Source organism: Pseudonaja textilis, chromosome 4 (genome assembly GCF_049901715.1).
Source record: "Pseudonaja textilis isolate UNSWEBS1 chromosome 4, rPseTex1.2, whole genome shotgun sequence".
Lineage (NCBI taxonomy): Eukaryota > Metazoa > Chordata > Lepidosauria > Squamata > Elapidae > Pseudonaja > Pseudonaja textilis.
This window is the reverse complement of record NC_141993.1, coordinates 63,274,236-63,301,761: the sequence shown is the minus strand read 5'-3', so window position 1 is coordinate 63,301,761 and position 27,526 is coordinate 63,274,236. Positions and strand designations below refer to the sequence as shown.

The window sequence follows — 27,526 nt, the reverse complement described above, 5'->3', positions numbered from 1 at the left end:
CCTCTTCTATGTTGGGAAATTTTTAATTTAATTTCGAGACTGGTATATCTAACTAGCAGTAGACAGTGTAGTAGCCCTGGATTGCAACTCATCTTACCCAGCAAATGTAGCCAAGAGAGACAGATTACAGGACAGTGTTTATGGTTCAAAAGATATTTTAAAAATCTTGTTTCTTATACTTAAGCCTTAATTAAAAATAATAACTAAAATTGCTAGGGTATATAACGTATGGCAAAAATAATGAAAAAAAAGTGGTTTTAATTCATGTGTAAGAATCCTAACAATTCTACAAAAAATGATAACAGATACTTTGGCAGACACTACAAAGATATTTTAATAAAATATCAAGAAACATTTAATTGCGGCATTCATTTTGCCCAATCATCAATTATAGAAATTATTTAGGGACTAGATTTTGTTTTCACAGTTCACAAATGCTTTTCATGTCAACATTTTATCATTTTACATCACTTTCCAAGAAGGTAGAACTTTTAAAATAAAACACATGGTGAACATTAGTGTAGGAAAATAATGTATCTGCAAATGGCTGGACTCAATGTGTAAGAACAAGAAAATAACCACTTAAAAAGAAACAGTGATTTGAGATGTTGTGTAGTACTAAAGAAATAAAAGATGTTTTAGCTCAAAATAGAAAGTTTAGTTCTAATTGCAAGTTTCCACATACCCAACAAAGAATACGATTCAGTGCAATGATAAGAAATTACAATCGCTTTACTTTTCTGAATTATACCACTGTTGGTATTTTGTTCCATAATCTCTGAATCATTCAAACAGACTTGCTTAAAATTTTATTTTTTAAGGAAAAAAAAATTAAAGCTAAACAACATTTTACACATACCTCTGGATAACCTGCTTACATTCTAGCAAATAATGTTTTTAGTCAATATGTACACTTGCCAGAATGAGAGATATAGATAAATTAGGATACCATTTCATCTGGCAAACAACCACAATTTTTTTTTGGCTAAATGAAACAAGTGCAATTAGTTAACAATAAAGGTGCTGTATTTAATAATACAAAAACAATGAAAAACCTACTCCAAATTATGACATTTTGTAGATTATTTGAAAAATCCACGCTAGTCTTTCTAAGAAGAGAAGTGTCTGAAGATACCTTTACAGGGTGAAGAAGTTTCCGTTTGCAAAATAATACAGTTCAAATGTACATTATCATGCAAAAAAAAATGTTAACAGAATGTTACAACAATTTGAAAAAAAATGTCCAAGCATCCTTTTAACACTGTAATATGTTACAGTTTTTTTTTTTTTTACAGCGGCAGACGTTTCCAGTGCATTGGTCATAAGTCACCATACAATTCAGAGACAGGAACAAAGGGCTTTATAATTTTTCTGTATTTCCCTACTGTCAGATCTTTTTAAATGTAGAAGCTATTTTTAACGCCGAAACCAAAGCCAACTATTTAGTAGCCAAAAAGCTACAGTGATTGAATACATGATCATCTCCCTTTTAGCTCGCTCTTTATTTTCTTCTTCCAGAAGTTGTAGACGGCGATTAAGTTTTATTATCTAAAAGAGAAAAATAAATATTAATATTTTCCACAACTATCTGAACGATCAAGCAGAGGCTGTCAATATAGGACTTTAATCCTGGAAGCCTATTGCTTTAACCAATAGGCTACTGTTTTCAGTATTCCTGCTCTTACAGTCTTTGTAATTTGGGCTATATTTTCTTTCATATTCTACATATATATTGACAAATTCATATTTTTATCTCCTACATTTCACGACTTTTATCACATCACAATATTTTTGTAGTGGTCATTAAATGACTAAGTAAATCCACAATAAGAGCAAACATTATGTTCATAAAGGGAAACCCATTCTTTCAAATCTGGCAGAAACTGGCAAAAAAAACACAACAAATCATCATAATGTCACCATGGTATGGTGCAACTGATTGTAAAAATGAACTGGTTGCCAAACACCTGAAATGCGGTCACATGAACATATTTCTATATTTTATTAATATAGAAGCTGAGAATGCGGAGAAAACAACTTTGTATAAGAGTTGATAAATTGTATTTACAATACCAAATATGAATACACTTCTAATTATTAATGATAATGCAATTCTGGTCCCTTAAACCTTACATGTACTATATGAATTAACTATATTATGTAAGGGTCACAGCTATGATATCTGAAGAATTTTAGATACCTGTCGTCTTAAAGAAGCAGCATCAACAACTGTCATATCTTCTGATGCTCCCTCTAATGATGTATCTATATTTGAAAGAGTATATCTGTATAACAGAAAAAATATAAACATTCTTAAATGGTACAAAGAGAATTACAGGTGAAATATCATTATACATGTTACCACTTTCTGAAAAACATCAGGGATCTTACATCTTCAATGTAGCCAGGAGAAATGCAACTACTGTATAGCAAAAAAAAAAAAGATAGTTTCTGTGAAATGAGAAATGCCTGAAGCTGTTGAATTCTAGGTAAAATACAGTATTTAATTCTAGAGTGAAATAATGAGAAGAATTTCAAGAAATAAATGCTAAAGGTATGCCTTTGAGGATTAATTATTGATAATAGCCAATCAACATTAAAGACAGAGGTTAGGGTATACAAACACCCTAACATTAAATTATGGTTTGTTTTAAGCAATATATGTATGCGTTGCCAGCTATTATGATTTGTAAGTCATAATTTATAATATAGTATTATGTGAGCAAAGACTTGTTAAGAAAACTAGTTAAAAAAAGAATGTATTAATCTTATGTGAAGAGTGACAGAGCTAGGTTTGTGATAGGCATACATATTCCATGTTGACAGCGTGAGGATGAAACAGCAATGAAGATATACTTCAATTATGAAGTGACATAATTATAAAACAGTCATAAAATTCTGAAAACCAAACTTAGGTAGCCAGACAGGAATTCTAAAACCAACATTTCAGCAAAATGTTACCAATTACATACATAAGCTCAGCATAAACCAAAACTATTGAAGAGACCTTCATCAATATATGGATAAGATATATAGGAGAGGATCTTAAATTAATAAGATAGTAGAAAATAAATTTTTCCAAGCCAAGCCAATACAAAAGGGACAGGTGATAATAAAGACCTTGATATGAAGAAAAAAAATTAAAAGATTCTGAAAAAGAATTTCAATTCTTTTTGAAGCAATTGAAGTATCCTAAATCCTGAATAAATAATGCTACAGTTACTGGATTGTAAAATAATATCAAGTTATTCTACATAAATGTATCATAGATTACTGGAATCATAAAAAACAAAGAGGAGAAATCCTAAGTGCAAGATCTGTCACACTGGAAACTGAAGTTTTAAAATTTAAATAATTGAGAAAGTCATCCAACAAATCTGATATTGGTACACTAGAGTTCAACAGAAGAACAATAAAAATAAGGACTGAGGAAAAAAAATTGAAAAGGAAATTTAGGGGACCAAGCCTTTTTAGAGCACTCATAACAGAACAATATAAAAAACTGTATTGAGCAAACTAATTCAGGAACACCTCTGACAGTTTGTAGAAAAGCTAACTAAATGAAACTTTACCTGGCTTCATCATGATGGCGGCTAGAGGAACTGACAGCTGCTGACCCACCACGTAACACTGGCCTAAGGCAACATTTGTAGAAATGAAGGAAATAGGGAAAAAAATATGGAGACAAAAAAATAGAACAAAGAAAAAAGCCTTGAAGTCAGATTGTTATTTCTATTATACTTGACATACAGTACTGCAATTACAAATCCTATTTATATTTATAATATATTCCATTTTATAATGGAATATTATATGCAAAGGTGTACAAATGGTTTTCCCAGATTACTGTTAGCTTAAGTTAATTATGACAATTTTTTGTCCCTTAGTCCCAATGGCCTATTCTATGTACAGGTAAATTTTATCAAAATAATCATTTTTATTCATCCTCAGCAAAGTCTGGGCAAACAGCCAAGTCATCAAGCCCATCTGAAATGCCAGCAAGTTGGGAACTATCAGAATCCGGAACTTTATTCCACAAAGCAGACTTCTGGAGTCCCAACAGATGGCAACATTTAACTGAAGGAACCAAAAGTACACCAACCTTGCCAAATGTTCATGCATCTCTATATTTTTATAATTGTAATACAATCACTTATATATTACTGGTATTATTCATTAACTTTAATTTTGCTTTTAATTCACATATAATTTCTAAAAATTCCTGAAACTTTTGAGCAAGCTAAAGTTTTAATACAAACAATAAATGCACATGCTCATATATTCACTCATAGCAAGAATAATTTTTTAAAATACTCTTTCAATTTTTTTTCATAAAAATCTAGGATATAACGTTATCATTTTCCAAGTAACTTACTTATTCGAGAAACAAAAATAATGGCCTATAAATCGCCAAATACATCAACCGCTAAGACATCATGGGACATTTTTCTAAGACTTAGAGCAAACACTTACAATCTTTTTAATCTATTTTCCCCCAAATCATTAGCTAAGGACTGAGCTAACATATGTTTTAAACAATGTATCACAGAATTCTGTTGAAAAGGCAATAAACACAAGAACATTCATGTTTAAGTAATTGATACAATTTAAACTAGCATCCTAAAAGGCATACCTACCATTTAATAAAAATTGAAAAGTAAAGATTGCAAGAAATCACCCTGTCCAAAGTCCATTTTGGCAACAATACAGAAGTTATTTGCCACTGATTAATTTTGAAGATATTTTCAATTTTCTGATCTAGCCTAGAGGTTTGATAATTCCTAATGGTTTTGCCATCCAAGAACTAGGGCTGTGCAAATCTTTGAAGGGTTATATCGTTCAAGGTTTGGGCAAACAACCCTTTCTGGTTATTTTACAAAGCAAAGTGTCTCCTTCAGTTCTAAAAGCAAAGCAACCATGATGTTCTGCTTCAAAATGCTCCCAGCTTTTTTCTGCAGTACTTACACTGTGAAGAAAGTCTGGGAGGTTCTTTTGTAAGCACTGCAGAAGACAGAAGTAGCCAGATTTTCTGCAAGTCTGTGGAACTTTCAGAGAATCTACCCAATCTAAAGACATCTTGGTTAGACAGCTTCAGTGCACACTGAATCCTGTAACATGTGCCAAACCCACTTAGTGGAGAAGCATTTTGGCCTGCACTGGGAAAGAAGACTACAGAGGTTTTTCCAGCAGCACTGGCCTGATTTGTTGCAATGTAAATTGCTTCACTGTCATTTCTACTATATGAATGTCAGTTCAAGCATAGGCTTACCAAGTACAGACAAGGTCTAACCCTGCATTGCTTTTCAAGATAATTCAAGATAAGTTACCATTGGCTAGATGCCACCTGACTGAGAAAATGTATTATGGATGTGCCAAATAGCCCAGCAAGCTCTAGTTATTGGAAATATGGAATTACTGAAATATGGAAAGCAGAAAACTTCATTAACTAACCTGGTGTAAATCATCCTATAAAAATCACAGAACATATTTTGCTTGCATGCTATGACTTGCACTGTTAAAGGGCTTTTTGACACCATCCGAAGAAGTAGGCTGAAGATGACAGAAAAGGATGAAGATTACCAAGGGACCATAACTAACCAGAGAGTATGACTGGAATCCCAGGAGAGGACTGAAGATGAAGATTAAAAGTGTATGTGCCAAAGGGAAGCAAGCAGATAACTAGCTGCTGACATTCAGAACCAAGACAGAGGAAAGCAAAAAACTCATTGATCTCACTAAGCCTTCTTTAACTGTCAAATTAGGACACAAGATGAAGAGTAGGGCATACATCTGTTAAGCTTGTATTGTAATTTGCACAACACAAACACTTAACAGTTGCTGGTTGCTGGTTGCTGTAAGATTAAAAGTTGAAGTTCATTAAAATAAACAGTTAATATACTAACTACCATGTTTGTCAATTATACTTGCAAAGCTTAGCTGGATCAAAAACAACATTGAATGTATGTTATCAGGAGCTTGAATAGACAGAAGGCAAAATCTGTCTTTTTCAAAATCACATTGCTTCATTTGCAAGGTTTGCATGAATGCTTTGGACACTATTCCCAGGTCTTTCTGCATGAGTGCAGACACATTCCACATGTTGAGAAACAAGTTTTGCTTTGAACTGTCATATTGTTCATGAAAGTGTATTTTATATGGTAACTAGCAAGTCTTTGAATAGTAAATCTGAAGGATTTCCAGTGTTTTGCAACCTGAAGATGTGGTGGCTGCTCCTAAACTTAGTTTTACATGAAAAGAAAGGTTAGACATACAACGAGGACATTTGAAGAGCAACATAAATCAATGCAACACTTACTGCTTCTACAAATTGATAAGATTAAAAATATACATTTGACAAAACGAAAAAAGAAAAAGGGAGGCAGCTAAACACAAATGTGCAAATGGAGACATAAATGAACTTGCCAACCTGAAGTTGTTCCCCAGCATATACCTGAGACATTTTAACATGAGATGCTAAGAACTGGATAAAGAAGAACCTGCATGCAGCAGCTACAGGTTATATCTAAGATATGGTCTCATTTGCTTTTAGAATACTGTTTTGATAATACAATTATCAACTCATTGCTAACAAAACTTCAGGTAGTACCACATCAAGTATCAACATTCAAGAATAGTTTCCTTCAGTTTAAACATACATTTTAGTATTCTTTGCATCAAATGCAGTGTATCTTCCAAAAAAGAAAAGCATATTTAATCTCTAACTTACCCTTATATAAAAGCCAGAAATACTTCAGCTCAGATTTAATCTACCTACCTCTTAAAGTCCAATTTGTCCTTCTATTGTATCATACTCACAAAACTCTTATTGTCCAGCTGTTCTATAACCATAATATTTAATGAGACCTTTTAAATATATTTGACTATCACTACACTGTATTTCTACGACCAACAGACTGTTCTCTGGGCAACTTATATTAAACATTAAAAGAATTGCGTCATACTATTACAATGAAAAGTATATCTAGAGCCAAAGGTATATTAGCAATAGCACTTAGACTTATATAGCGCTTTATAGTGCTTTACAACACTGTCTAAGAGGTTTACAGAGACAGCATATTGTCCCCAACAATTTGGGTCCTCATTTTACCCACCTCGGAAGGATGGAAGGCTGAGTCAACCTTGAGCCTGGTGGGATTTGAACTGCCAAATTGTAGGCAGCTGGCAGAAGTAGCTTGCAGTACTACACTCTAACCACTGCGCCACAGAGGCTCTAATATTGAAAATTGTAATGAAATATACATTATAAAATCGTTGCCCAAGCTAGATATATAAATTGCAGACAAACAAAATGACAGGAAGAATTTAACTCTTTTAAATTATCCACCAATACAGTAGTTCATTATAAAAGTTTCTGACATAACAGTAATATACATATTACAGATATCTTAAATACAAGGCAGATACATTGAATTTTTTTCAAGATAGCAAAACTTGTATCATGTTCATAGTGGAGTCCTAGATGTTCCCTTAAGATAAGAGTTCATCAAAGAGAATTTTTGAGAAAAGAAATGTTAGAAAAGGAGTTTATCCTATGATTGACTTATTAGCCAGGATAAATCATCAACATTTTAATTGACAATAGAACATGGTAGTTATGCAAAGCATGGATGGTATATGCAGGAATCAGAAAATATTTTAAAGGAAAAATAAAGCAGAACAAAAACAAAGTTTTAAAAACTACTGTTAAATAAAACAATATGCTTAAATAAAACAATATGCTTAAAACAGCAAAAAAGCAACTCTATAGACAAAAATACTGTAAAAGAATCAGCAACTGTAGCCATGCAAGTAATACTGTATATTTTCCAAATTTCACATTCCTGCATGCAAATTTCAGAAATTTAATTTTACCCTAAAGATGGGTTTAAAAGAAAATATATTTGATTTTTTAAAAATTATATTTGAGGTAAACTAGAAAGATAAACTCTTTAGATTTTTGATTATTTCTCAATGCCTTATTATTACTTGGTTGAATTGTCTAATTGATTTATAGAATTTAAAAACATGATTCTCAAAATCTTGAGAAAATATTTTAAGATTCATAATCTGGGAGAACTCTGTGAAACTTAAGCAAGTACTGCAGTTAAGTTTTACATCTGCAAGATACTTAGGTTTTAATGTAGAATGTAGGGTGTGAGTATTTAAATAAAACCACAAAAATGGTTAGTGTAAAGAAACTGAACTGCTTTGATATATGGCACAATAAAGTTCTAAAACAGAGTAAAGAAATATGTTCCAATAAAAGTGTTAATCCGTTGTTCTATTGCTCTGGAGAATCATTATAATCTTATCTGAAATAAAAAAAATCAGTTACTAAATCCTATGTTGATTCTGAAAAATCACCATAAAGACAAAAGTTGCTAAATAAGAGCTCTCCTGACATAACAGAATGCAACAGAATACCTGATCCTTTGCTCTGGACTCATAAGAGAAGCCAAAACATTACTGGATCCAAAAACAGGCGCAGCTTGCATAAAAACAGGCTATTTTGGTATGGAAAAATTTAATTAATTATTTGGGACAAATGGAAGTAATAGCTCTAACTATATAGCAAATAAAATTTCAAGTTATTTGACAGATTTCTTATTAATTAGTTGGCTGACAACAGGTTAAAAAATAATTCAAAGCTTTTGAAAGTCATGCATATAAACTGCATAAGCTGTCTTTTTCATGCAACTTTCAAGAAGAAATTGCTATAGGCAGTTTTTTCCAAAAAGAATTATAGATATTGCAGATGGTGATCAAATAAATTCAGTATCATGCTTTTAATTCAATCCCCTTCAATATTAATGGGTTTTGTTTATACACTTTTTTTTAAAAAAAATCTATGATTACTGTATTATGAGAAGAAAATATTTTATACTATATAGTCAATTAGAAATTACAAAAGCTATTCCACTGTATCAAGAGGAAATAAAAGAACATATTATCTTGGATTGTGTAGCTGTATTTAGTTCCCTGTTTCCCTTTTCTTCTCAGGAACAAAAGGAATAGGAACAACTGGCTATTTAAATATTCAATTTGTCCAAATAAGTGATAAAGCTATCCATGAAATGTGAATTTTGGAAATGTCATTCATAGATCAAAGAAAGAAAAAGACATGAAAAAAATATTATTTTATGCTGTGTACTTCTTTAAAAAAAATCAAAATTAATAAACTAGAAAATTAAAAGGAAGTAAAAAGCAGTAAATTGGCAGAATCTGTGATGGCCAATCACCTGCGGTTTTCATCCAGCACATCCAAGACTTGCTGGTAAGCCCTACGAGTAGAAGACTGGATAAGCGACAAAATGCCCCGAGCAGAGTAAAGACTAGGTCCATCTTCAGAAAACTTTTGGGGAGAGCAGACACGAACCTGTTGAGGTGATGGTGTCACACTGTTTTGCAAGCATAGCAAATGAAGAGAGAAACACTAGTATCAGGTTTCAGATAGAAAAAAAAGTTTTCTCTACCAATCCTTGCTGAAAAACTTAAGTTGGTCCCAGTTTTTTGCACCTCTACCATAAATAAGTAAAATATTATCAAATAGAATTTAAATGGAACCCCAAATCTTTCAGTAAAAAAAACACTTTATGATAATTAGTAAAGAATCTACTACTGTTTAACAGATATTTACTAAACTTATTCAATATAGAATAGGTATGATAAAATACAATTCTGTTTTCAAAACCCAAACCCAAAATCATTAATGAATTCCCAGAGGTAGATTTTGACCTAGTAATGCATAGCATTTATTTCAGTTATAATTGCTGTATCAGAAGATTGATCCTAGTTTTTCATCTAGATCTGATAACTCCCTCTTCCATCTCAATGTGAGAGAAGATAAACATTTGCAAGAGATGACACAACACATGAATGTTCCCTCTTTCTTATAGGAATGACATACTGCAAAGCATGTGATTTTGATTAAAACCTGCTAAACAGTATAAAATGCCATAGGCTCAAATATTGAATTATTTTTTAACTGTAGAAGGTAGCTATTCTGAAACTGTTCTCAGATATGAAGTTTATATAAAACTATAATGATATTTGCTTTTTGCAAAATAATTAAATAAAGCTTTGTGGAGATTATGAGAATAAAAAGACTGCAAAAGAAACAGCTAAGACAGCAGAGGCGCTGATAACTTCTAGACATATCCCAAATAAGCAAAATACATTCAAGCATTTATTCTGAAGCAAAATCAGAACAATGCATAGAATGGAAATTTGCTATATAGGTATTTGTGGATATTTCTATTAGAAATCTTAAACTGAAGCTACATTTTATATTTTATACAAAGAGGTTCTGGTCCATAAACTAAACACTTTAGGAAGATTATATTTAAATTACATTTTGAAATTATAACCATATGAAATAATGTCAACAACTTCTATGCATGTTTTACATAAAAGACAAAGTTGAAAAGCTGCCAGCACAATCATGAATAATATATAAATGAAAATAAGAGCATTCTTCCAAGAAAATAACCTCAGTTTTGTGGATTTCTCTGATCTTACGACTTTGAAAATCATTAGCAGCTAACTATTCTAAGCAAATTACAAGGCCTAAAGATGATGTTTATGCATTTACTATAGGATTTACCTGAAACCTCTATTTTCTTACATAACTGCTCTTGGTTTAATTTAGATTGACAAAATTGTAACGGAAGCACATTTTTAAAAGTTTAACTTAGTTGAGAGGTATAGTTTCAATTTATATTGTGGACCATCTTCCTTTCAGGTAATTGTAATATTTATATATTCCTTTTCTAGTGACAGACAATCTAACTTGTCCATTTAATCAGTTAAAATTTAAAATGTATTATAATGTCTTTGAAATCAGACTATGAGCTATTTGTTTTGAGGTCTAAATTCACTGGAGCTGCCAATATTCTTTCAGCTAAGTAGAAAGATTCCTTCCTTCCTTCTTTCCTTCCTTCCTTCCTTCCTTCCATCCATCCGTCCTGGGTTGTTTGTATATTTCCTACTTTCAACCTGGAAAATTTTGCTATCTTTGATCTAAAACAAAACCTAACTAAAATAAATAAAGCTCTTGACAATAGATTTCTTCTTAAGAATTCTTTTTAAATTTCTCAGTATAGTAATCTGTTATATTTTTTTTAAAAAAGCTTCAAACTTGGCTTCACTTGTAGCTGTGAGTAAATGAGTTTATGCATTTAAAAAATCTAAATTATTGCTTTATTATCACAAATATTTCCTCTGCAAGGTTGATTACTGTAAATATAGTGTTTGAAGACTGACAGAAGTCTGACATTAAAATTCATAACAAAAACACTTGTAAGAACAAAATACTGTATATGAATTTATGTTAAACTAAGTAATTGGTTCAGTACCATTTATTTTGACTGGCAGTGGCTACGAAGAATTTGAGATTTCCCCACTGCTTATTTTCTTTGTAGAAAGTGAATGATGAACCCAATACAAACAAAACAATGGGCAGCTATAAGTTAATAGCCTTCTCTAGGTTTTGGATGACATATACTTTAAGATGTGTGTGTGTGTGTGTGTGTGTGTGTGTGTGTGTACACACACACACACACACACACATATATATGGATTGAGTTCGTGTCTTTACATAAAGACACGAAGAAATAGACCATATTAACATTAACATAACAAGTGATATCAAATTTCCCTAATTGTGGAAATTAAATATATAAGCATGGACGTAATATTTTTCAGCTTAAAGTTCCAAAAAAAGAAAAAATGTTATTAACATGCAAACCAAGACTGGCCATTCTGTACAAAACTATTCTACATTTATCTTTTCCATTACAGTTGTATTAATGATAAAACTTCCATTTAATTTATCATTAGTTTAATGTAGCTAAGTTATCTAAAATGATTATACAAAGCACACCATTTTGCATAATTTTCTGACAACAGTTTTACATCAGAAAATTTCTTTATAGGTAGATACTGCACAACATATTGAAGTAATAATTCTGACTCTACATACTATAGTTGCTAGCAAGTATCCTTGAATGTATGTAGTATTTGCAAAGAATCTATGGCTATAGAATCTAAAGTGTGGCCTTATTCAAAACCATCGAGACCCAAAGACTAATAAATCAAAGTTAAAATACAAATTACACACATTGCATTTTTCTAAACTGACCTATATTAGGCATGTGATAGAATATCTGGCAACCTTCAAGTCACTTCTAATTATATATAAAAAAGATGGGATAAAGTATAATAACAATGCTGAAAACTTGAATAGATACATCTTATTTGTTGAAAGGAAAATATAAACAGTATCTCTCTTCCATCCCAGCCACTTACTATTTATGAAGAAATTTCCCTAATTGGGATATAATATTTATTGGAGAGAAAAAAAAAACCCACAAGTCCAGAATTTCCCCCCAAGATGAATTATGTTCATATCTGATTTTATTATACACACACATGCACATTATATATGTATATGTGCAATATAGTTCAATAAGCTTCATTTCAAATAAGATAGCTAAACAAATAAATAATAATCAATTGTTAGTGAACATATTTATAGTTCATTTTTAGCTATAAAAGATGACTGGTACTATGACACTTTTATTTTCCAGTCAGTCTCAATATTGTGCTATCATGAAGAACAGTTCTGATTATTGGAAAGTGTTCTCTTTAAATAAACTAGCAGTAAAGGCATCATGGTTGCTCATCACTTTTTGCTCATCACTTCATCTAGCTATTATTAGTTTGGGGGAGCATTTAAGCAACATTGTATGTCAAAAGATAATTAGATCAGGCCCTTAAATACACCATTGTGGGACAAATGCAATGATGACAACATATAAAATAATATTATTCATTTGGTAGAAATAAATGGAACTAAAAAAATCCTTCTAAGCTAATAAAGTTTGGACACAGAATTTTTCATTATTATAACTAACATGCTAGAATCTCATATAGTAAATTTACTAGAGCCCCAACAGTTCCACCTATATATATGCATCTCTAACAGAGAAAGTAACAGTTTATATATCTAAAACTAAAGATTAAACTTCAATAAAAATTTAAGGCTTTTGAACACAGCCTGTGTGAAATACCTAACTGAAATAATAAAATGTCGTGAAGAAGAGAAGGTATAAGAAGTATTATCACATATGTATTTAGAAAACTCATATAATAATGAATAATTTACTTGCAAAAAAGTGACACCAATAGAAAAAAAATATTAGCAAATGCAAATGAGATGATAAAGACAAATTTAGAAATAATATCAAATCTTTACAATGCAATATAATATACATCACCATTATTTCATCAGATGACTGATACAGCTGCTCAGTTTAAATGCTAACAGCTGGTAAGCAACCTCAAGATTTGATTGGAGAGTGTTTCAGAATAGTTGTCATTTAACATAGGATCCCAAGCTCTGGTCTGTGGACTGGCACCGGTCTGTGGCATGCCAGAAACCGGGCCGTGCAAACAAGCAAAGCCCCATCTGCAAGATGCAGGCAGCACATGAAACCATGCCCCCTCCAGTCCGCAGAAAAATATCTCCATGGAACTGGTCCCTAGTGCCCAAAAGGTTAGGGGCCATGATCTAACACATCTTTATTTATATCTCTGGAATGTTTATCCTTTGAATATAACATCTTTAAATATGCTTCACATTAGTTAGTTGCTTCATCTAGCTTCCTCTTTTTCCCCAATTGCAGGTGAAAGAAACAAGATGGAAAACATTTAAGAAATTATTCAGGAGAACACCTATAACATTAACAGCATATTGGGGGCACATTCTGGCTGCCATGGTGGGATGGCTTACATATACATAAAATGGCTGTCATGAAAACACAGCCAGACAGAAAACTAACATATTACAAAAACAACCAGGCATGGCTGCCAACCATCTCCCTCTGGACTTCTATAACTTCCCAAACACTTTTGTTGTCTTTATTGGAAAAGTGCTTGCTTTTCCAATAAGCTACCGGGCTATCAATATCCACTTTTTATTTTCTAAAAATGAATTTGAGGGCCATATAGAAATCCGTGGGAGGAAATGGGATTAAAACTGCAGCATCCTAACTCGCCTTTTTATGTAATTAATACAATAAAACAAAGAATGTGCTGGACACCAGGAAGGTACTCTTGATTTAAAAGGTAAAAGGTTCCCCTTGCATATATGTCCTAATTGTTTCTGGCTCTAGAAGAGCGGTGCTCATCTCCATTACAAAGCTGAACAGCTGTCCGAAGATCTCCGTGGTCATGTGGCCAGCATGACTAAATGCCGAAGGCACACGGAACACTGTTACCTTCCCACCAAAGTGGTCCTTATTTTTCTACTTGCATTTCTACATGCTTTCAAATTGCTAGGTTGACTCTTGATTTAGGTATGCTTTAAAGATAAGATTGCAATATATCACAGGACTTCATACATGTGGTTTATTTAGCTATTAAATGTGTTTGCTGCCCAACTCGCTGCATTATCCCAATGCAATGATGAGTGCTTAAGTTATCCCAATTTATTGTTATTAAGCAAAAATATGGATGCAACTGCCTAGTATCATTCCTTGTACATTAAAAAAATGAGAGCAAAGAAATCCAAATAATTAAAAATAGCAGCTGCAGCTCTTTAGCTTTTTCATTGCATTATTTATAAACAGGTAAGATCAATTTTGAGCCTCAAGGCTAATATCAAAGGGCTGTAAACAATCAAATAAACACTTGAAAGCATTTGCTAAGAACTAAGAAAAACACAGATCAGGTTTCATTTACAGATGTATTCATACTCCTTTTCTACTCACACTGCTTCATTTCTCATCAACTGGCCATTCTGACGAGTTGCATTTTCACTCATGGAACGTTCTCTTTTCAGCCTTCCTACTGACCGAATCTGCCAGAAAAAGAAAAGAAAAGGAATAATTCAAAGATAGTATTTAACTGTATCAATAGCATTAATAACTAGTTACTCTACTAGACAAGTGACTTTGACTAATGCAAGTTTTTTAAATAATGGATTTTCTGTTAGAATGTAAGTTCTTTATTTCATACAATGATCTCCTATATTTTAGCAATCATGATTTTGAAAATTCGTAGTTTGCAAATAACTCTATCCCCGATTCATATACAATTAAGTGTATACGTATAGATTCATATTTAATACTAAGAATTCTAAGAAAGTCCATCTTATTAGAAGTGAATACATGTTCATACATGTACACACTGCCCAATTATTCCTGCTTGATTATTCCTGTAACCCGGAACAGCAAAAGTAACTAGGAAATGTAGCATTTCATTTAATGCTAAGGAATATGAAGATAGCAATGAACAAGAAATCCAGTGACCATTATAGGACATCAGCTTAAGAAGAGATGGAAAGTAAATCCCTTGATTACCTGTCTTTTTGAAAAAAAGAATCATCAGATTTCAAGATTCTGCTATTATACTCTGTAACAAAATCAATCAATCAATAGAATTCCACTAGTTTGTATAGTATCTATTTCCAGACCCAGTATACCTCAATCTGATACTTGGCTTCTTTTTCTAAACTTCTATAATAGTATAAAGCCAATAGCAATTATTCAGACTGTTTTTGTAGATCGATAACAAGATAAATCATTAAATAAATTATGGGCAAATAAAAGTTTTATGAGTCAGTTATCAGCTCTGTACTTAGAAAATGAATGTCTATCACTCTTGCATAAGCACTGAAATCCTGAATTAAGAAAGGGGAAAGTCAGATAACTGTAATTTATTGTGAATCCAGTAAAGATAGAGATTAAGATGATATGCCTGTCAGGCCCAAAATCAAGAATGATACATGGTAATTCTTCCAAGTTGAATTCTTTCACACCTATAGACCAAATTTTGCCAGACTAAAGACTCTACTATGTGCACCTCCAATGCACATGGTGATCTATTAGGGAGGGACTTCACCCTCTTTCTTTCATACATGATATCTGGCCTGAGTTGCTCCGTCTCTCTCTGGAGTACACCACCTCCCTCCCTGTTCTCACTACATTCCATCACATCACCTTAGAATTAGAGAATTAGTGCCCTATGTGCCTAATTATATATTATTACAACTATATAAAGTTTAACTTTAAAAAAAGGATTTCAAGTGTTAGAGTATTAAACTTTGGCACATGGAAATAAAAATGGATGAACAGTTGCAAAGAGTGTGAATGATGCCATAGCTCTCACTTTTATAATTAACTCACCAAGATGGTCTCAGAGTAACCTGCTGTATTCTGAACCTCAACTTTTCATATTAGTTTGCAAAAACTAATACAAGCTCATCTTTGAAATAATGTACAATGATATATACTTTCAACACTAGTAATCTACTGTGTAGAAACTACAGTAAACAGTTACACAGTTATTAAAATGACTAAAATTATTTGTGTCTCCTTTAACTTAGAAGTCCATTTCTGTTAACAAAGATACATCAAAACATTTTAAAAGGCATACACTGATTTTCTTTCAGCTTCTTAATCTCAACAGAGTTCTTTAAACAATTTTATTGACGTGCAATATTATAGAAGGAATACTAGTGAAATTAGAACAAATCAGTTTATTTTATACATTCTGATAATATCTTCACTCTTATTCAAGATTCATATTGAATAAATTTTATACTTTACGTGGTCTTCAGGTAATGACTACATACTCAATGACTGTTGAAAGTTATGTTACTGCTGAATGAATGGTGGTTAAAACCGTTCCTCAAACTTCCAGTCATCCTGCACCCTCATAGTTACATGATCATAATTTGGGTGCTTAGCAACTGGTTCACACTTATGAAGTTTGCACCATTCCATGTCACATGAGCATGATCTGTGACCTTCCCCCAAAGTCAATATAGGGAAGCTAGCAGGGAAAGTTGCAAATTGATTGGGGACCACTTATACACCCACAGCTCTGCTGCGCTTGTACCATGCCAGCTACCTGCATAGACTCCGCACATTTTGCTATGGTTGTGCTGTGACTCCATTGCCACTTGCACACTCTCCTCAGCCACTTGTACTTCACCCATCCAGCAGATCCAACCAACACGCTAGTGCCTTGCTTCTCCCACATATGTCCTACACTTGTATATTAAACAGTCCCGTTCAAGTCAAAAATTGATTTCCCCAACTGAAAAACCAGTAAGCCAGGGATGGGGAACCTTTTATGGCTCACTAAGGAATTCTGGGAGTTGAAGTCCATAAGTGATAAAAGAGCCAGATTACCCTACCCCTGCGCTATAAGAATGCATCAGTTAGCAACAGAAATTCTGGTCCAATTGTAATTTAAGAATCCTCTGTATTCTGAAAAGGATTATCATGGAGAATATTTTAAATGTTTTGTATTTGGCTTTAATAAAATATTAAAATAAAATATATTAGCAAAATGTGATATCAGCAGAAAGGAGAAAAGAAGTATACTAGCCTCTTCATTTTGAGGAGTGTGAGGAGGAGGTCTCTCTAAGTCCAGAAAATCTAGTGGACGATCACTAAGTGAAATAACACGGGGAGGTGTTTTCAGTGACAGAGACTTGAATGGAGTTGATTGTAGAAGATCTAGATCTGGGGGCCTTGAAAGTGGAATGTCTTCACTATTACCTGAAAAGAGTTAAGTTTCAAGTCAATAAGACATTAAGTTTTTCATTGTGCTTCAATGGTCTGCAGAAACATGGTGCTTTACATTTAACTTCAAATATAAATTTACTGAGAGATCCAAAGCTTAAGATTATCTAGTGATTGTCGACAATGTTTTTGGAATCACTACATAATATTTCTTTACAGATACCATTTTTAATAATATACATAATACAATATAGACACATGTATAATATACAGTAGATAGATACAGAGCTGATAAAAGAAAGAAAGAAGGGTTTAACTATTTTATGTCATGGTTTGTATGGAAAGACAGGGAACTTCTCAGAGAAATGTATTTAAATGCATAAAACACATAGACCATATTACAAAATAAATCAGTTATGCTCAAATACAATGATCAAAGTATTAAAAAATAAATATATAACACAGGTGAAAAGAGTTGTGATCATTTTTTCATTGAAATTCATGGACTCCCTGACATTTATCATAAGGATTTATTAGGTTAAGAACTCCTCATCTAAAGCTAAACATACCTGCTACTACAATCCGCTCTGGCACCTGCATTGTTACACTGGCATTTGGAAGCCCTCCTTCAGCACAACTTTGCTCAAGGTCAGCATTTGGTGGTGCTACCTTGAGTTTTTCTGGAACTCTCATTCTCTGGTTGATCCCTTCGGTATATTCAATTTCATACTGAATACGATTCATTTCTGCCATTTCGGCAGCTGGAGATGGGAATGCTGCTGTGCTCATCCTAACATAAGATGAAGCAATTCAAATTACCAGTATATATCAACAGTAACATGATTTTAGCATACAATGATTTATATTGTATATGATAAGTTTTTCTTCAAAGTCTATTTCACAATACAAGTTTAGTTATTGTAGCCTATTAACTTATTCAACTGTCAAGTCTGTGTGATTTAACACTGGATATAAATTTCTGCTAGAGATGCCTTTTCTATTAATCATTGGGATCCCAATTTTATTTAGGAAAATCTGCACAGCATCTGTTTTTAGAAAAGTAGCATGAAATATTAAAGAGCAAATTGCCAGTGCAATCAATTTAAAAACATGACTAAGATACTAACATCACAAATTTTAAGCACACCTACAGCAGATAGATTGTGGCAAAAGCACTGACATAGTCTCATCTATTGATATATCACAACTCTATGAAAATCTATTGTACCCTAAGACAGTTAAATACATTTTTCAAAAAATAAAATATATTTAAAAGACCTAGAAAAAATTAACAACTTAAAATAAGGGTTAAAAGTAAGGGCAATGTAAGGAATAAAATGGAACCTACAAGAAAAAGGTTTCTTTTGTCTGTTTTCTGAATCTTGGCATGAAAAAACATATGAAGAAAGGCTGCTATGGATAACTTAAGAAAGGAGACTTGGGTTAGGTCAGGGGTCGGCAACCTTAAAACACTCAAAGAGCCACAAAGGTCCTAACCGGAAGCCCCCGTTCAATTCTGGAGCCAACCAGAAGTCCGGTTCCCGCATCATAAGAGTCTCCTCCTAGCAGAGTCCCTTTTCCTCTATCTGTCCTAACTGAAAGCCCTATCAATTGTGAAACCAACAAGTAACAGGGAGCCGCAACAGAAGGATGAAAGAGGCACAGGCAGCTCCAAAGCCACGGGTTGCTGGCTCCTGGGTTAGGTAGCACAACATAGAATCTGATTTTCAAAATCAGGCATTTTCACTGAGTATCAAAACTAAAGAAAAATCATAATATGCCTGGTACAGATGACAGTTGTATTCTAAACTAATTTAAATATCCAGGCAGTCTTAAAAAACAGTTTGGTGTACACAATTTTGCAATAATTAAAAAGAAAAATGCCAGCTTCTAACTGGAATTTAGCTGTGGTTGGTAAAAGGGAGTATGCATTAAATTTCACTTTACCGAAATTGACAATGAAAGACCTAGGAATACTCTCAAGCTATTGACTTATTCTCTCTAGGGAAAATGTAACTAAATAGATCGAATTCTTCTCCTACAGACTGTGGAATTATTTATTAACCTTCTATCTTCTTTGGCTTGAGCTTCAATCTTTGGCAAGACACACTCCAATACTCCATGTCCTCTCCCAATTCAAAAGAAAAAACAGAGCTGTACAGGTAGTCCTCGACTTACAACCATTTGTTTAGTGATCATCTGAAGCTACTGAAGCGCTGAAAAAGGGACTTATGACCAGTTTTCACACTTACAATATTGCAACATTCTTATGGCCATGTGATCAAACTTTGGGCACTTTGCAACTGGCATGTATTTATGACAGTTGCACTGCCCTAATGTCACCATTTCTAGAACTTCCCAGCTGGCTTCTGATAAGCAAAGGCAATAGGGGAAGACAGATTTGTTTAACGATCATTTAACTGCAGTAGTTTGCTTAACAATTGTGGCAAAAGGTTGTAACATGGGGGAAAAACTCACTTAACTGCCTTGCTTGGCAACAGAAATTTTGGATTCAATTATGGTTGTAAGTCAAGGACTACCATATGTGATTTGCATACAGCACTGATTAAGCCATTCCAGTCTTTGCCCCATTACTTTATTGTTTCAATAAAGATGAAAAACAGCATAGCAATAAACTGATCTATACAGGCTTCTGAACTATTATGGAGTCAAAATAATTGTCTAAAGAGGAGCAGAACCACTTCAAAGCAGTCTCCTCTACCTCCAATTGTGATAAGCCACTGTAGAAAGATAGCAGATCAGGATTAACCCACTGAAATCTGCTGGGTCAGAACCAGAAAAGACTTGAATAAAATTAGATGTTTTATGAGATGGCCAAAAGTATCTTGTTAATATTACAAAAGACTAGTGTATATGATGCAGCTCAGGCTGAATTACAGTATTTCTTGGAGCATGACTGTTATATGGTTCAAAAAACTGCAGCAAAATCTTCAGCAGAACAAACAAAAAATCCTTTTATAAATATCCAATATGTCCAGACAAAAGATTTCCTTGTGGAAAGAAAAAATCACTACTAGGAATTTGTTATGAATATATCCTTCAGGTCCACAATTCTATAGAATCAAATTATTTATTTAAATATTTTATAGAACTATCCATCTTATAGCAGTGACTGGTGGCATACAGAGATTAAATATTAAAACCATCATAACAACAGAACTAAGTATCCAAATAAGCTTTTGTTTCAATTTCTAGTCCTATTCAAAATTAACTGACCTGTTTAGCAGATTTGTTATTTCATGATCCCGTATCTGGATATATACAGTATATACCCACACATATATATACTATGCTTGTCAAGAAGAAGACATGACATAATTATTTTAGCAACAAAATTACTGCATGGCTTGTACAATATTTTCTTTATGTAATTTAAGTTCTTATGAGAAAACGAAAACAAAACACTGGCATTGTAGCCAATACCTTAAGAATTTAGGACACCTTTCCTCTAAAGCACATCTATCTTTATAATTGCAATTAAATGCAAATGGTTCCTTTAAAAAAGTTCCAAATCAATTTAAGATTCATTTGAACCATGAATTCTTATTTTTTTCCTCTGATGATACAAGCAGAATACACAAGTATTTACAGAAAACTGATTTTAAATTTCTGAAAATCACCTAGAAAAGTATTTCAAATTCTCATATTAGAACCAGTATTTGTCTACATACAAATAAGAGTGTTTTGGAAAATATAGTATATTACTAAAAAGGGCATTCAATGAGAAAATCAATACAGCCAGATCAATAATGCTTACTTAAAAGAAGTAAAGTCTGTAAAATTTCAGGTTAAAAGTGGTAAGACATTAAATTATTGCTGATCAGTGCTCTAGTCCTGCTTGGCAGTGAAAGATTGTACAACAAGCAGAAAATAAGCATAAGATTTGATCCATTCAAGACTAGAGAGAAATGGAAAGTATTAAAATGCTTATACTAAGATTCCAAATTAGACTCTGCACAAAATATTACAATTATATAAAATTTGACTTTAAAATTGTACTTACTATTAACTAGCAATAATCACCTACTCAACTTGCACCACTTTATATTCTGATTCATTTAAAAACACAATGCATACTAGTATATGTATAACAAAATTGAATGCATGCATGTTTCAGAATATCTGGGAAAATACAAAAAATTCAGTTTCAGGATGTTCATTTTAGATATCAGTTTATGGATGTTATCCAACCTCTCAATTTAAGACATGTTTTGAAGACTATTTAATAAAAATGTCTTGTGTTTAGAAATATCTGGACCTTTTTCATTTTCCCAATAGAAAACCACCTGGAAATCTTATGGATTCTTGAATCCTACTACAGAAGAAAAGTTAAAATAAAACTTTATATAACTTTAATTTGGAAAGAAAGGAAATTTATCTGGCCAAAGAACACTTATGCAAAACAGTCACATTGTAATACACGAAGATACTACAACTACTCACTAGTATAAGTACAAGTGTAATTCTTCAACTTTCACTAACCTTCCTAAAGGAATTTCACCCCTTGTTCGCTTGCTCATTCTGAAGTTTGCTTGTAATGTGTTAATATTACTACACTATAGCACTGTTTATTTTATAGAACAATATCACTGTACAGTGGAACTTTTCCACATAAGACATGACAATTGCTTTTCAAGCTGTAACGGAAAAAGAAGAACAGAAAGAAGCATTAGGCAGATTACTAAATAAAATATTACTAATGACATTTTAAATAATATTTATGTATTCTATAATATAAATTTGATAAGAATATGCCAAATAGCTTCCAAATATTTAAAAATTTACAAAGATTCAGAAATGTCATTTTTTTTAATTCTCAACGCTAATTTTTAGAACAGCAGAATTACAATTCACCATAAAGCTAGTGAAGACTTAAACACAGCTCCTAAATATGTGAAAAAATTAATCCATATTTAACAAAAAATAATCTGTAACTAATTATGACTAAACACTTAGTACTTGCCTTTTTCTCGGCTTTTATCCTAGCAACCATAAAGATAAGATGCAGAATATAACTATTTATATTTATCCCCTGTGGGATAGGTAAATCCCACAAAGAGAATGCATTAAATATATAGAGTTGGTTGTCTGTTTTTTCCATCCTTTATGGTCAAATTATGTCACCTTCTACAGATCACATTAAAAAGCACATGTGACTCATATGGATTGAGATCACTATAACAAGCTTAATCATTATTAGTTAATAATCTATCTATATACAGGTAGTCCTTGACATGTGGCCACAATTGAGCCCCAAATTGCTTTTGCTAAGCAAGACAGTTATTGAGTGAGTTTTGCCCCATTGTATGACCTTTCTTGCCACAGTTGTTAAGGAATCACTGCAGTAGTTAAGTTAGTAACACAGTTGTTAAAATGAATCTGGCTTCCCCATTGACTTTGACTGTCAGGTCACAAATGTCATGATCCAAGGACATTGCAACTGTCATAAATATGAGTCAGTTGCCAAGCATCTGAATTTTGATCATATGATTATGGGGAATGCTGCAACAGTCATAAGTCACTTTTTTCAGTTATTGTAACTTTGAATGATCACTAAATGAACTGTAGTAAATGGAGGACTATCTGTACTACTAAAAATCTCATTCCCATAATGTTTAATTGGGCAAAATGGTGCATCATAGGGCAATAATTTTTGAATCAAGGAATTTCAAATAGCTTAACTTAAGAGAATGTGTCAAAAATTCAGGTTCCATGACTCCTGTAGAATTGAAATTTGGCAGCTAAATAAATTAAGGACTTGCTACCAAAGGATTAGTTTCATATCTAAACTGAGATACAAGTATTTTTTTTTGTTCTTTAACTTGAAATGTAAAGCCAACATCATGGTTTAGCAATCAATCAAGTCACTTGCTTCTGAAAAACCTTGACTTGGCATTATACGTGAACACAATCTTGGTGTGTTACTTTTTCCAATAAATGAAATTACAAACCTAAGAATATTCTTATAATAATAAACCAAGGGTCATGAATTAAGCATACCTTTAGTGGTTTTTGTCAAATTTTGTTTACTTTTGTTGAATTCTGTTTAAAATGCTGCTCAAGAAAAAGCCAAGCTTCACTAGGTTTCTAGGCAAACACAGAACCAATTGATATGCTAAAATAGCACAAAATCTCCATAACCAGATATATTCCATCATAATAATTGCAAAGAAAAATGGACACCACTGTTTTATTTAAGTACAAATGAGGTAGAATTAATAGGAAATATGAGAATTCGGTTAGAAATTTTTACTAAACTGGTATCAGAAATATAGTAGATTAGGAGTTAACTTTGGTCTATTTCAAAAGGGGCAATTGGAATGGTAGAAAATTGTGATTTGTATAACCACACAAGATTCCTGCCATGGCAATTCACCTATGTCGAGGTGTTGCAACTGCTAATATCCAATATAATTTATTTGACCAAGAACTGAATCACTAGAATGTCTCTCTTTCAATGTGCTGTAAGGATATATTTAAAACTCAGCATAGGCTGAGATACAGTAGTTGTATGAATAGAATCAAGTGGAAGCCAATATTTATGACCTTTCCTTCTCCCACCCCATAAATTGTTGCATGTCTTTATACTTATTTCCAGAACTACATTCAATATTTCTGATGAAACATGTTGCTTCACAAAAATTTATTCAGCAATAAATTTGATACTCCTTAAGATATTTTCAGAACTCTGTTGGGCAGTTAATGATCGAATGGTAAATCCATTTTATCCAAGGCCCTTGTTAGTTAGTTAATAACAACTCGGGAAGTTTGACACAGGTCAACACCTGGCATTCAGTTGCATTCTGCCAATAAATATAAAGGTAACAGTCAATGCAGTACTAAGGAGGGTAAATGAATTATAGCATCAAAGAGCTTGAAAGGCCATTTAGGTTATTAAGTCCAATCCTCTGTTTAGTGTAAGAATCCAATTAAAGCATCCCAGCCATATGGCTCCCCTGTCCTTTCTGGCATACCTATAATAAAATGACACCCTTCACCTCTCTTGTTAATTGGTTCCACTAATAAACTGTTGTTTCTACTGTAAGAAAGTTTCCGTTAACCAGAATCTGATTTCCTGGTTCCTTGAACTTAAACTTAGTTTTCTGGAATGAGAAAGAACGGCTTTTGTTTTCTTCAACCTGCATTCTTTTAGGAATTTAAAGAATTATCAAACCCCCACCCCCGGCTTCATTCCCAATGGCTTCAATCTCTCTTAGGATTCAGTTTTTTAGCCCCCGATCTCTTAACCTGCTCCAGTTCCTCAAATTCTTTAAATAGAGGCCCCAGAATGGGTTGCACTACGTGAGAATAAAATAAGTAAAACAAAAATCAGCAAACCCGCACATGGGGTGTGGGGGGGGGAAGGCGGGAGAGAAGCAGAAATCAATGGAGAAAGAGAAGGCGTTAATGTTACAGAAGGTAGCTGAGCCTTACGCTTTGAGGAAGGAGGGCGGAGGAGAGCAACAGCGGGGCAAAGCTGTTGAAGTTAGGGAGCAGAAGGACCTCGGGGCCGAGGCTTTTGTGGGGAAGGGCAAACGGTACGTGAGAACACCTGAATACAGGAAGGAAGCCAAGGATTCCTATACCAACTCCCCAGTTTTGCCCCACTGCTAATTTGGAGAGAAGGCCCCAAACCAACTCTCCCTTTATTTCTCACCCTGAGGCCAGCAGGGAGGCGGAAGCCTTGGTCCCAGTATCCACTCCAGCCGCCTCAGGCTCCGTTTCTCCGTCAGGGGCCTTTAGTGGCGGAGCACAGCGCGGAACTCAAAAGAAATAAAAAGAAAAAGAAAGAGGAAAAATGACCCAAATTGTCCCAAATGCATTGCCGTAACCGGCAGCCGGGAACGCTCCGTGATATATCGCGTGATCGAGGAAGGGCGGAACCGGACCTTCAGCAGGAATTAGAAAATGTCGCGGCCATCTTTGTTATGGTCGCAACGGGGTTCCCGCTCGCTTTGCAGAAAGGCGAAGATTTTCTTCCTTCGGCCAGTGCGAGGAGATGGGCGACGGCTGTAGAGCGTGACTTCGTTTATTTTTGGCATTTTATTTTGGATTCACCTCCCCACCCAATTTTTTTAAAAAAATATGAATATTGGAGTCTGACTATGATAAAGACCTAGGCAATCAGGGTTTCTTTTAAAAAATTGTTCTGGTTTTATGTCGTATACAGATTTAGCCAACTTAACATCTATCTGATACATTAATTATAGTATTGTGTCCCAATCTATCTCAAGTTATGTTTTAATGTGCACTAATACAATTATATTAGTTCCCAAACGACACTAAAAAAAGATGTTAAAAAGTCTAGCCCAATTTCAATTAAGAAGAAAAATAGAGATTATTTTCAAAAGAGACCACCATGGCTGCAGTGTTCCAATATCTAAGGAGCTGCCACAAAGAAGAGGAGGGTCAACCTATTCTCCAACGCACCCGAGGGTGGGACAAGAAGCAATGGATGGAAACTAATCAAGGAGAGAAGCAACTTAGAACTAAGGAAAAATTTCCTGGCAGAACAATCAGTGGAATGATTTGTCTCAAGAAGTTGTGGGTTGATGAGTTGCTGGTCCCAGTGCCGGGATGAGGAGTCAGCTGGTAGCCCACGCCTGGACTGACTGCCCAGACGGGCTTCTCTCGCAGAGGCAATGAAGACAAGGACACAAAGGCATGTTCTTGGGAGAGGAAGCCCAGAGCAAACTTTGCCCCTCTCTTTTATTGTGCAAGTTTAGGGTGGGGTTTAGGGTGTATGAGGAAACATTCCTTTTGGGTACATTTGACCATATAAGGCTATGTATTTGCATATTTGACCATATAAGGAAACTGACCATATAAGGCATACTGACCATATAAGGTAATACCTATGTTGACCAATCATAGCTTTACACGTGTTGTTGGTTGTTTTGTTACCTGCCTCACTATGTTGACCAATCATAGCTTTACACGTGTTACCTGGCAGGTATGGTATCATTGGATCATTGGGTGATATTGCAACAGTGGGTGCTCGAAACACTGGAGGTTTTAAAGAAGAGATTGGACAACTATTTGTTTGAAATGATCTAGTTTCCTTCTTGAGCAAGGGGTTGGCGTAAAAGACCTACCAGAACCCTTCCAATTCTTATAGTGTTATCCTGACATACATGTGAATGCCTCACTATATTAATTCATTAAGTTTAATTGAATGTGCCCTACAATGAATTTCAGCATACGGATAAATATTTCCACAAATTGTGCATAGGAATCCCTCTTGCCTATAAAGACAGTTTATAACTCATATTTTATAAATAGGCATTAGGGATCCAATTTCACTGAAAATAAGTATTTTTTTCAAATTAATATGCATAATGCAATTAAAGATGAATCTTTTATATAAAATTATTCTTTTCAAGTTCATGGATGGCATTCTTGATGCATCAACACAATTTAAACATATATATCTGACAAGATTTTGTGGTACTGCAATGGCAAAGATACCATGAAACAGGCTTGTAGATTCATTCTGAATATTTAACACAGTATTTGTCATACAATCCTGTGACAATGTAGCTCTCAACACATTTCCAACACCACCCATACACCAGTGGTGGGATTCAGCTTGGCGCCCACCCTACTGGGGGAAGGTTACTGCAAAATCCCATTCCCTCCCTACCCCACTAACCTACTTTCCAGCTCTGTTCTCCTGTGCAGACCAACAAAAGAAGGCCCAGCCAATCAGCTGGGACTTGGGAGGCAGAGAATAGATGGGAGCAGGGCTGGTCAGTATTTGCTGGTTCTCCAAACTATTCAAAATTCTGCTACTGGTTTTCCAGAACTGGTCAGAACCTGCCAAATACCACCACTGCCATACACAATTCACTCATAATTTTTCCCTTTTCTCATTTGCACTGTATTTGTTGCTACACATGGAACATTTTTACAAGGGAGTTGCTGCAGTGAGACTTTAAAATAGACTCTTTTATATTAACAGATTATTGTAA

At 33.7% G+C, this 27,526-nt stretch overlaps 1 protein-coding gene across 11 annotated transcripts; it reads right to left on the bottom strand.

The window, feature by feature from the left end:
* Positions 1-316: 316 nt before the first annotated feature.
* Positions 317-25,490, bottom strand: MFF (mitochondrial fission factor). Of its 11 annotated transcripts, XM_087933228.1 has the most exons (10): positions 25,213-25,439; positions 23,932-24,017; positions 22,038-22,192; positions 18,104-18,324; positions 17,398-17,570; positions 14,772-14,860; positions 9,240-9,398; positions 3,573-3,635; positions 2,201-2,285; positions 317-1,548 (listed from the first exon to the last, which is right to left on the bottom strand). In XM_087933228.1, exons 3-10 carry the CDS (start codon positions 22,073-22,075, stop codon positions 1,417-1,419), a joined length of 960 nt encoding a protein of 319 aa, XP_087789354.1. In that variant the 5' UTR covers positions 22,076-22,192; positions 23,932-24,017; positions 25,213-25,439; the 3' UTR covers positions 317-1,416. The 11 variants fall into 11 exon arrangements, with proteins under 11 accessions (XP_087789354.1, XP_026557324.2, XP_026557325.2 ...); XM_026701539.2 differs by lacking the exon at positions 23,932-24,017; XM_026701540.2 differs by lacking the exons at positions 9,240-9,398; positions 23,932-24,017 and having other exon boundaries at positions 25,213-25,480.
* Between the last annotated feature and the right edge of the window lie 2,036 nt (positions 25,491-27,526).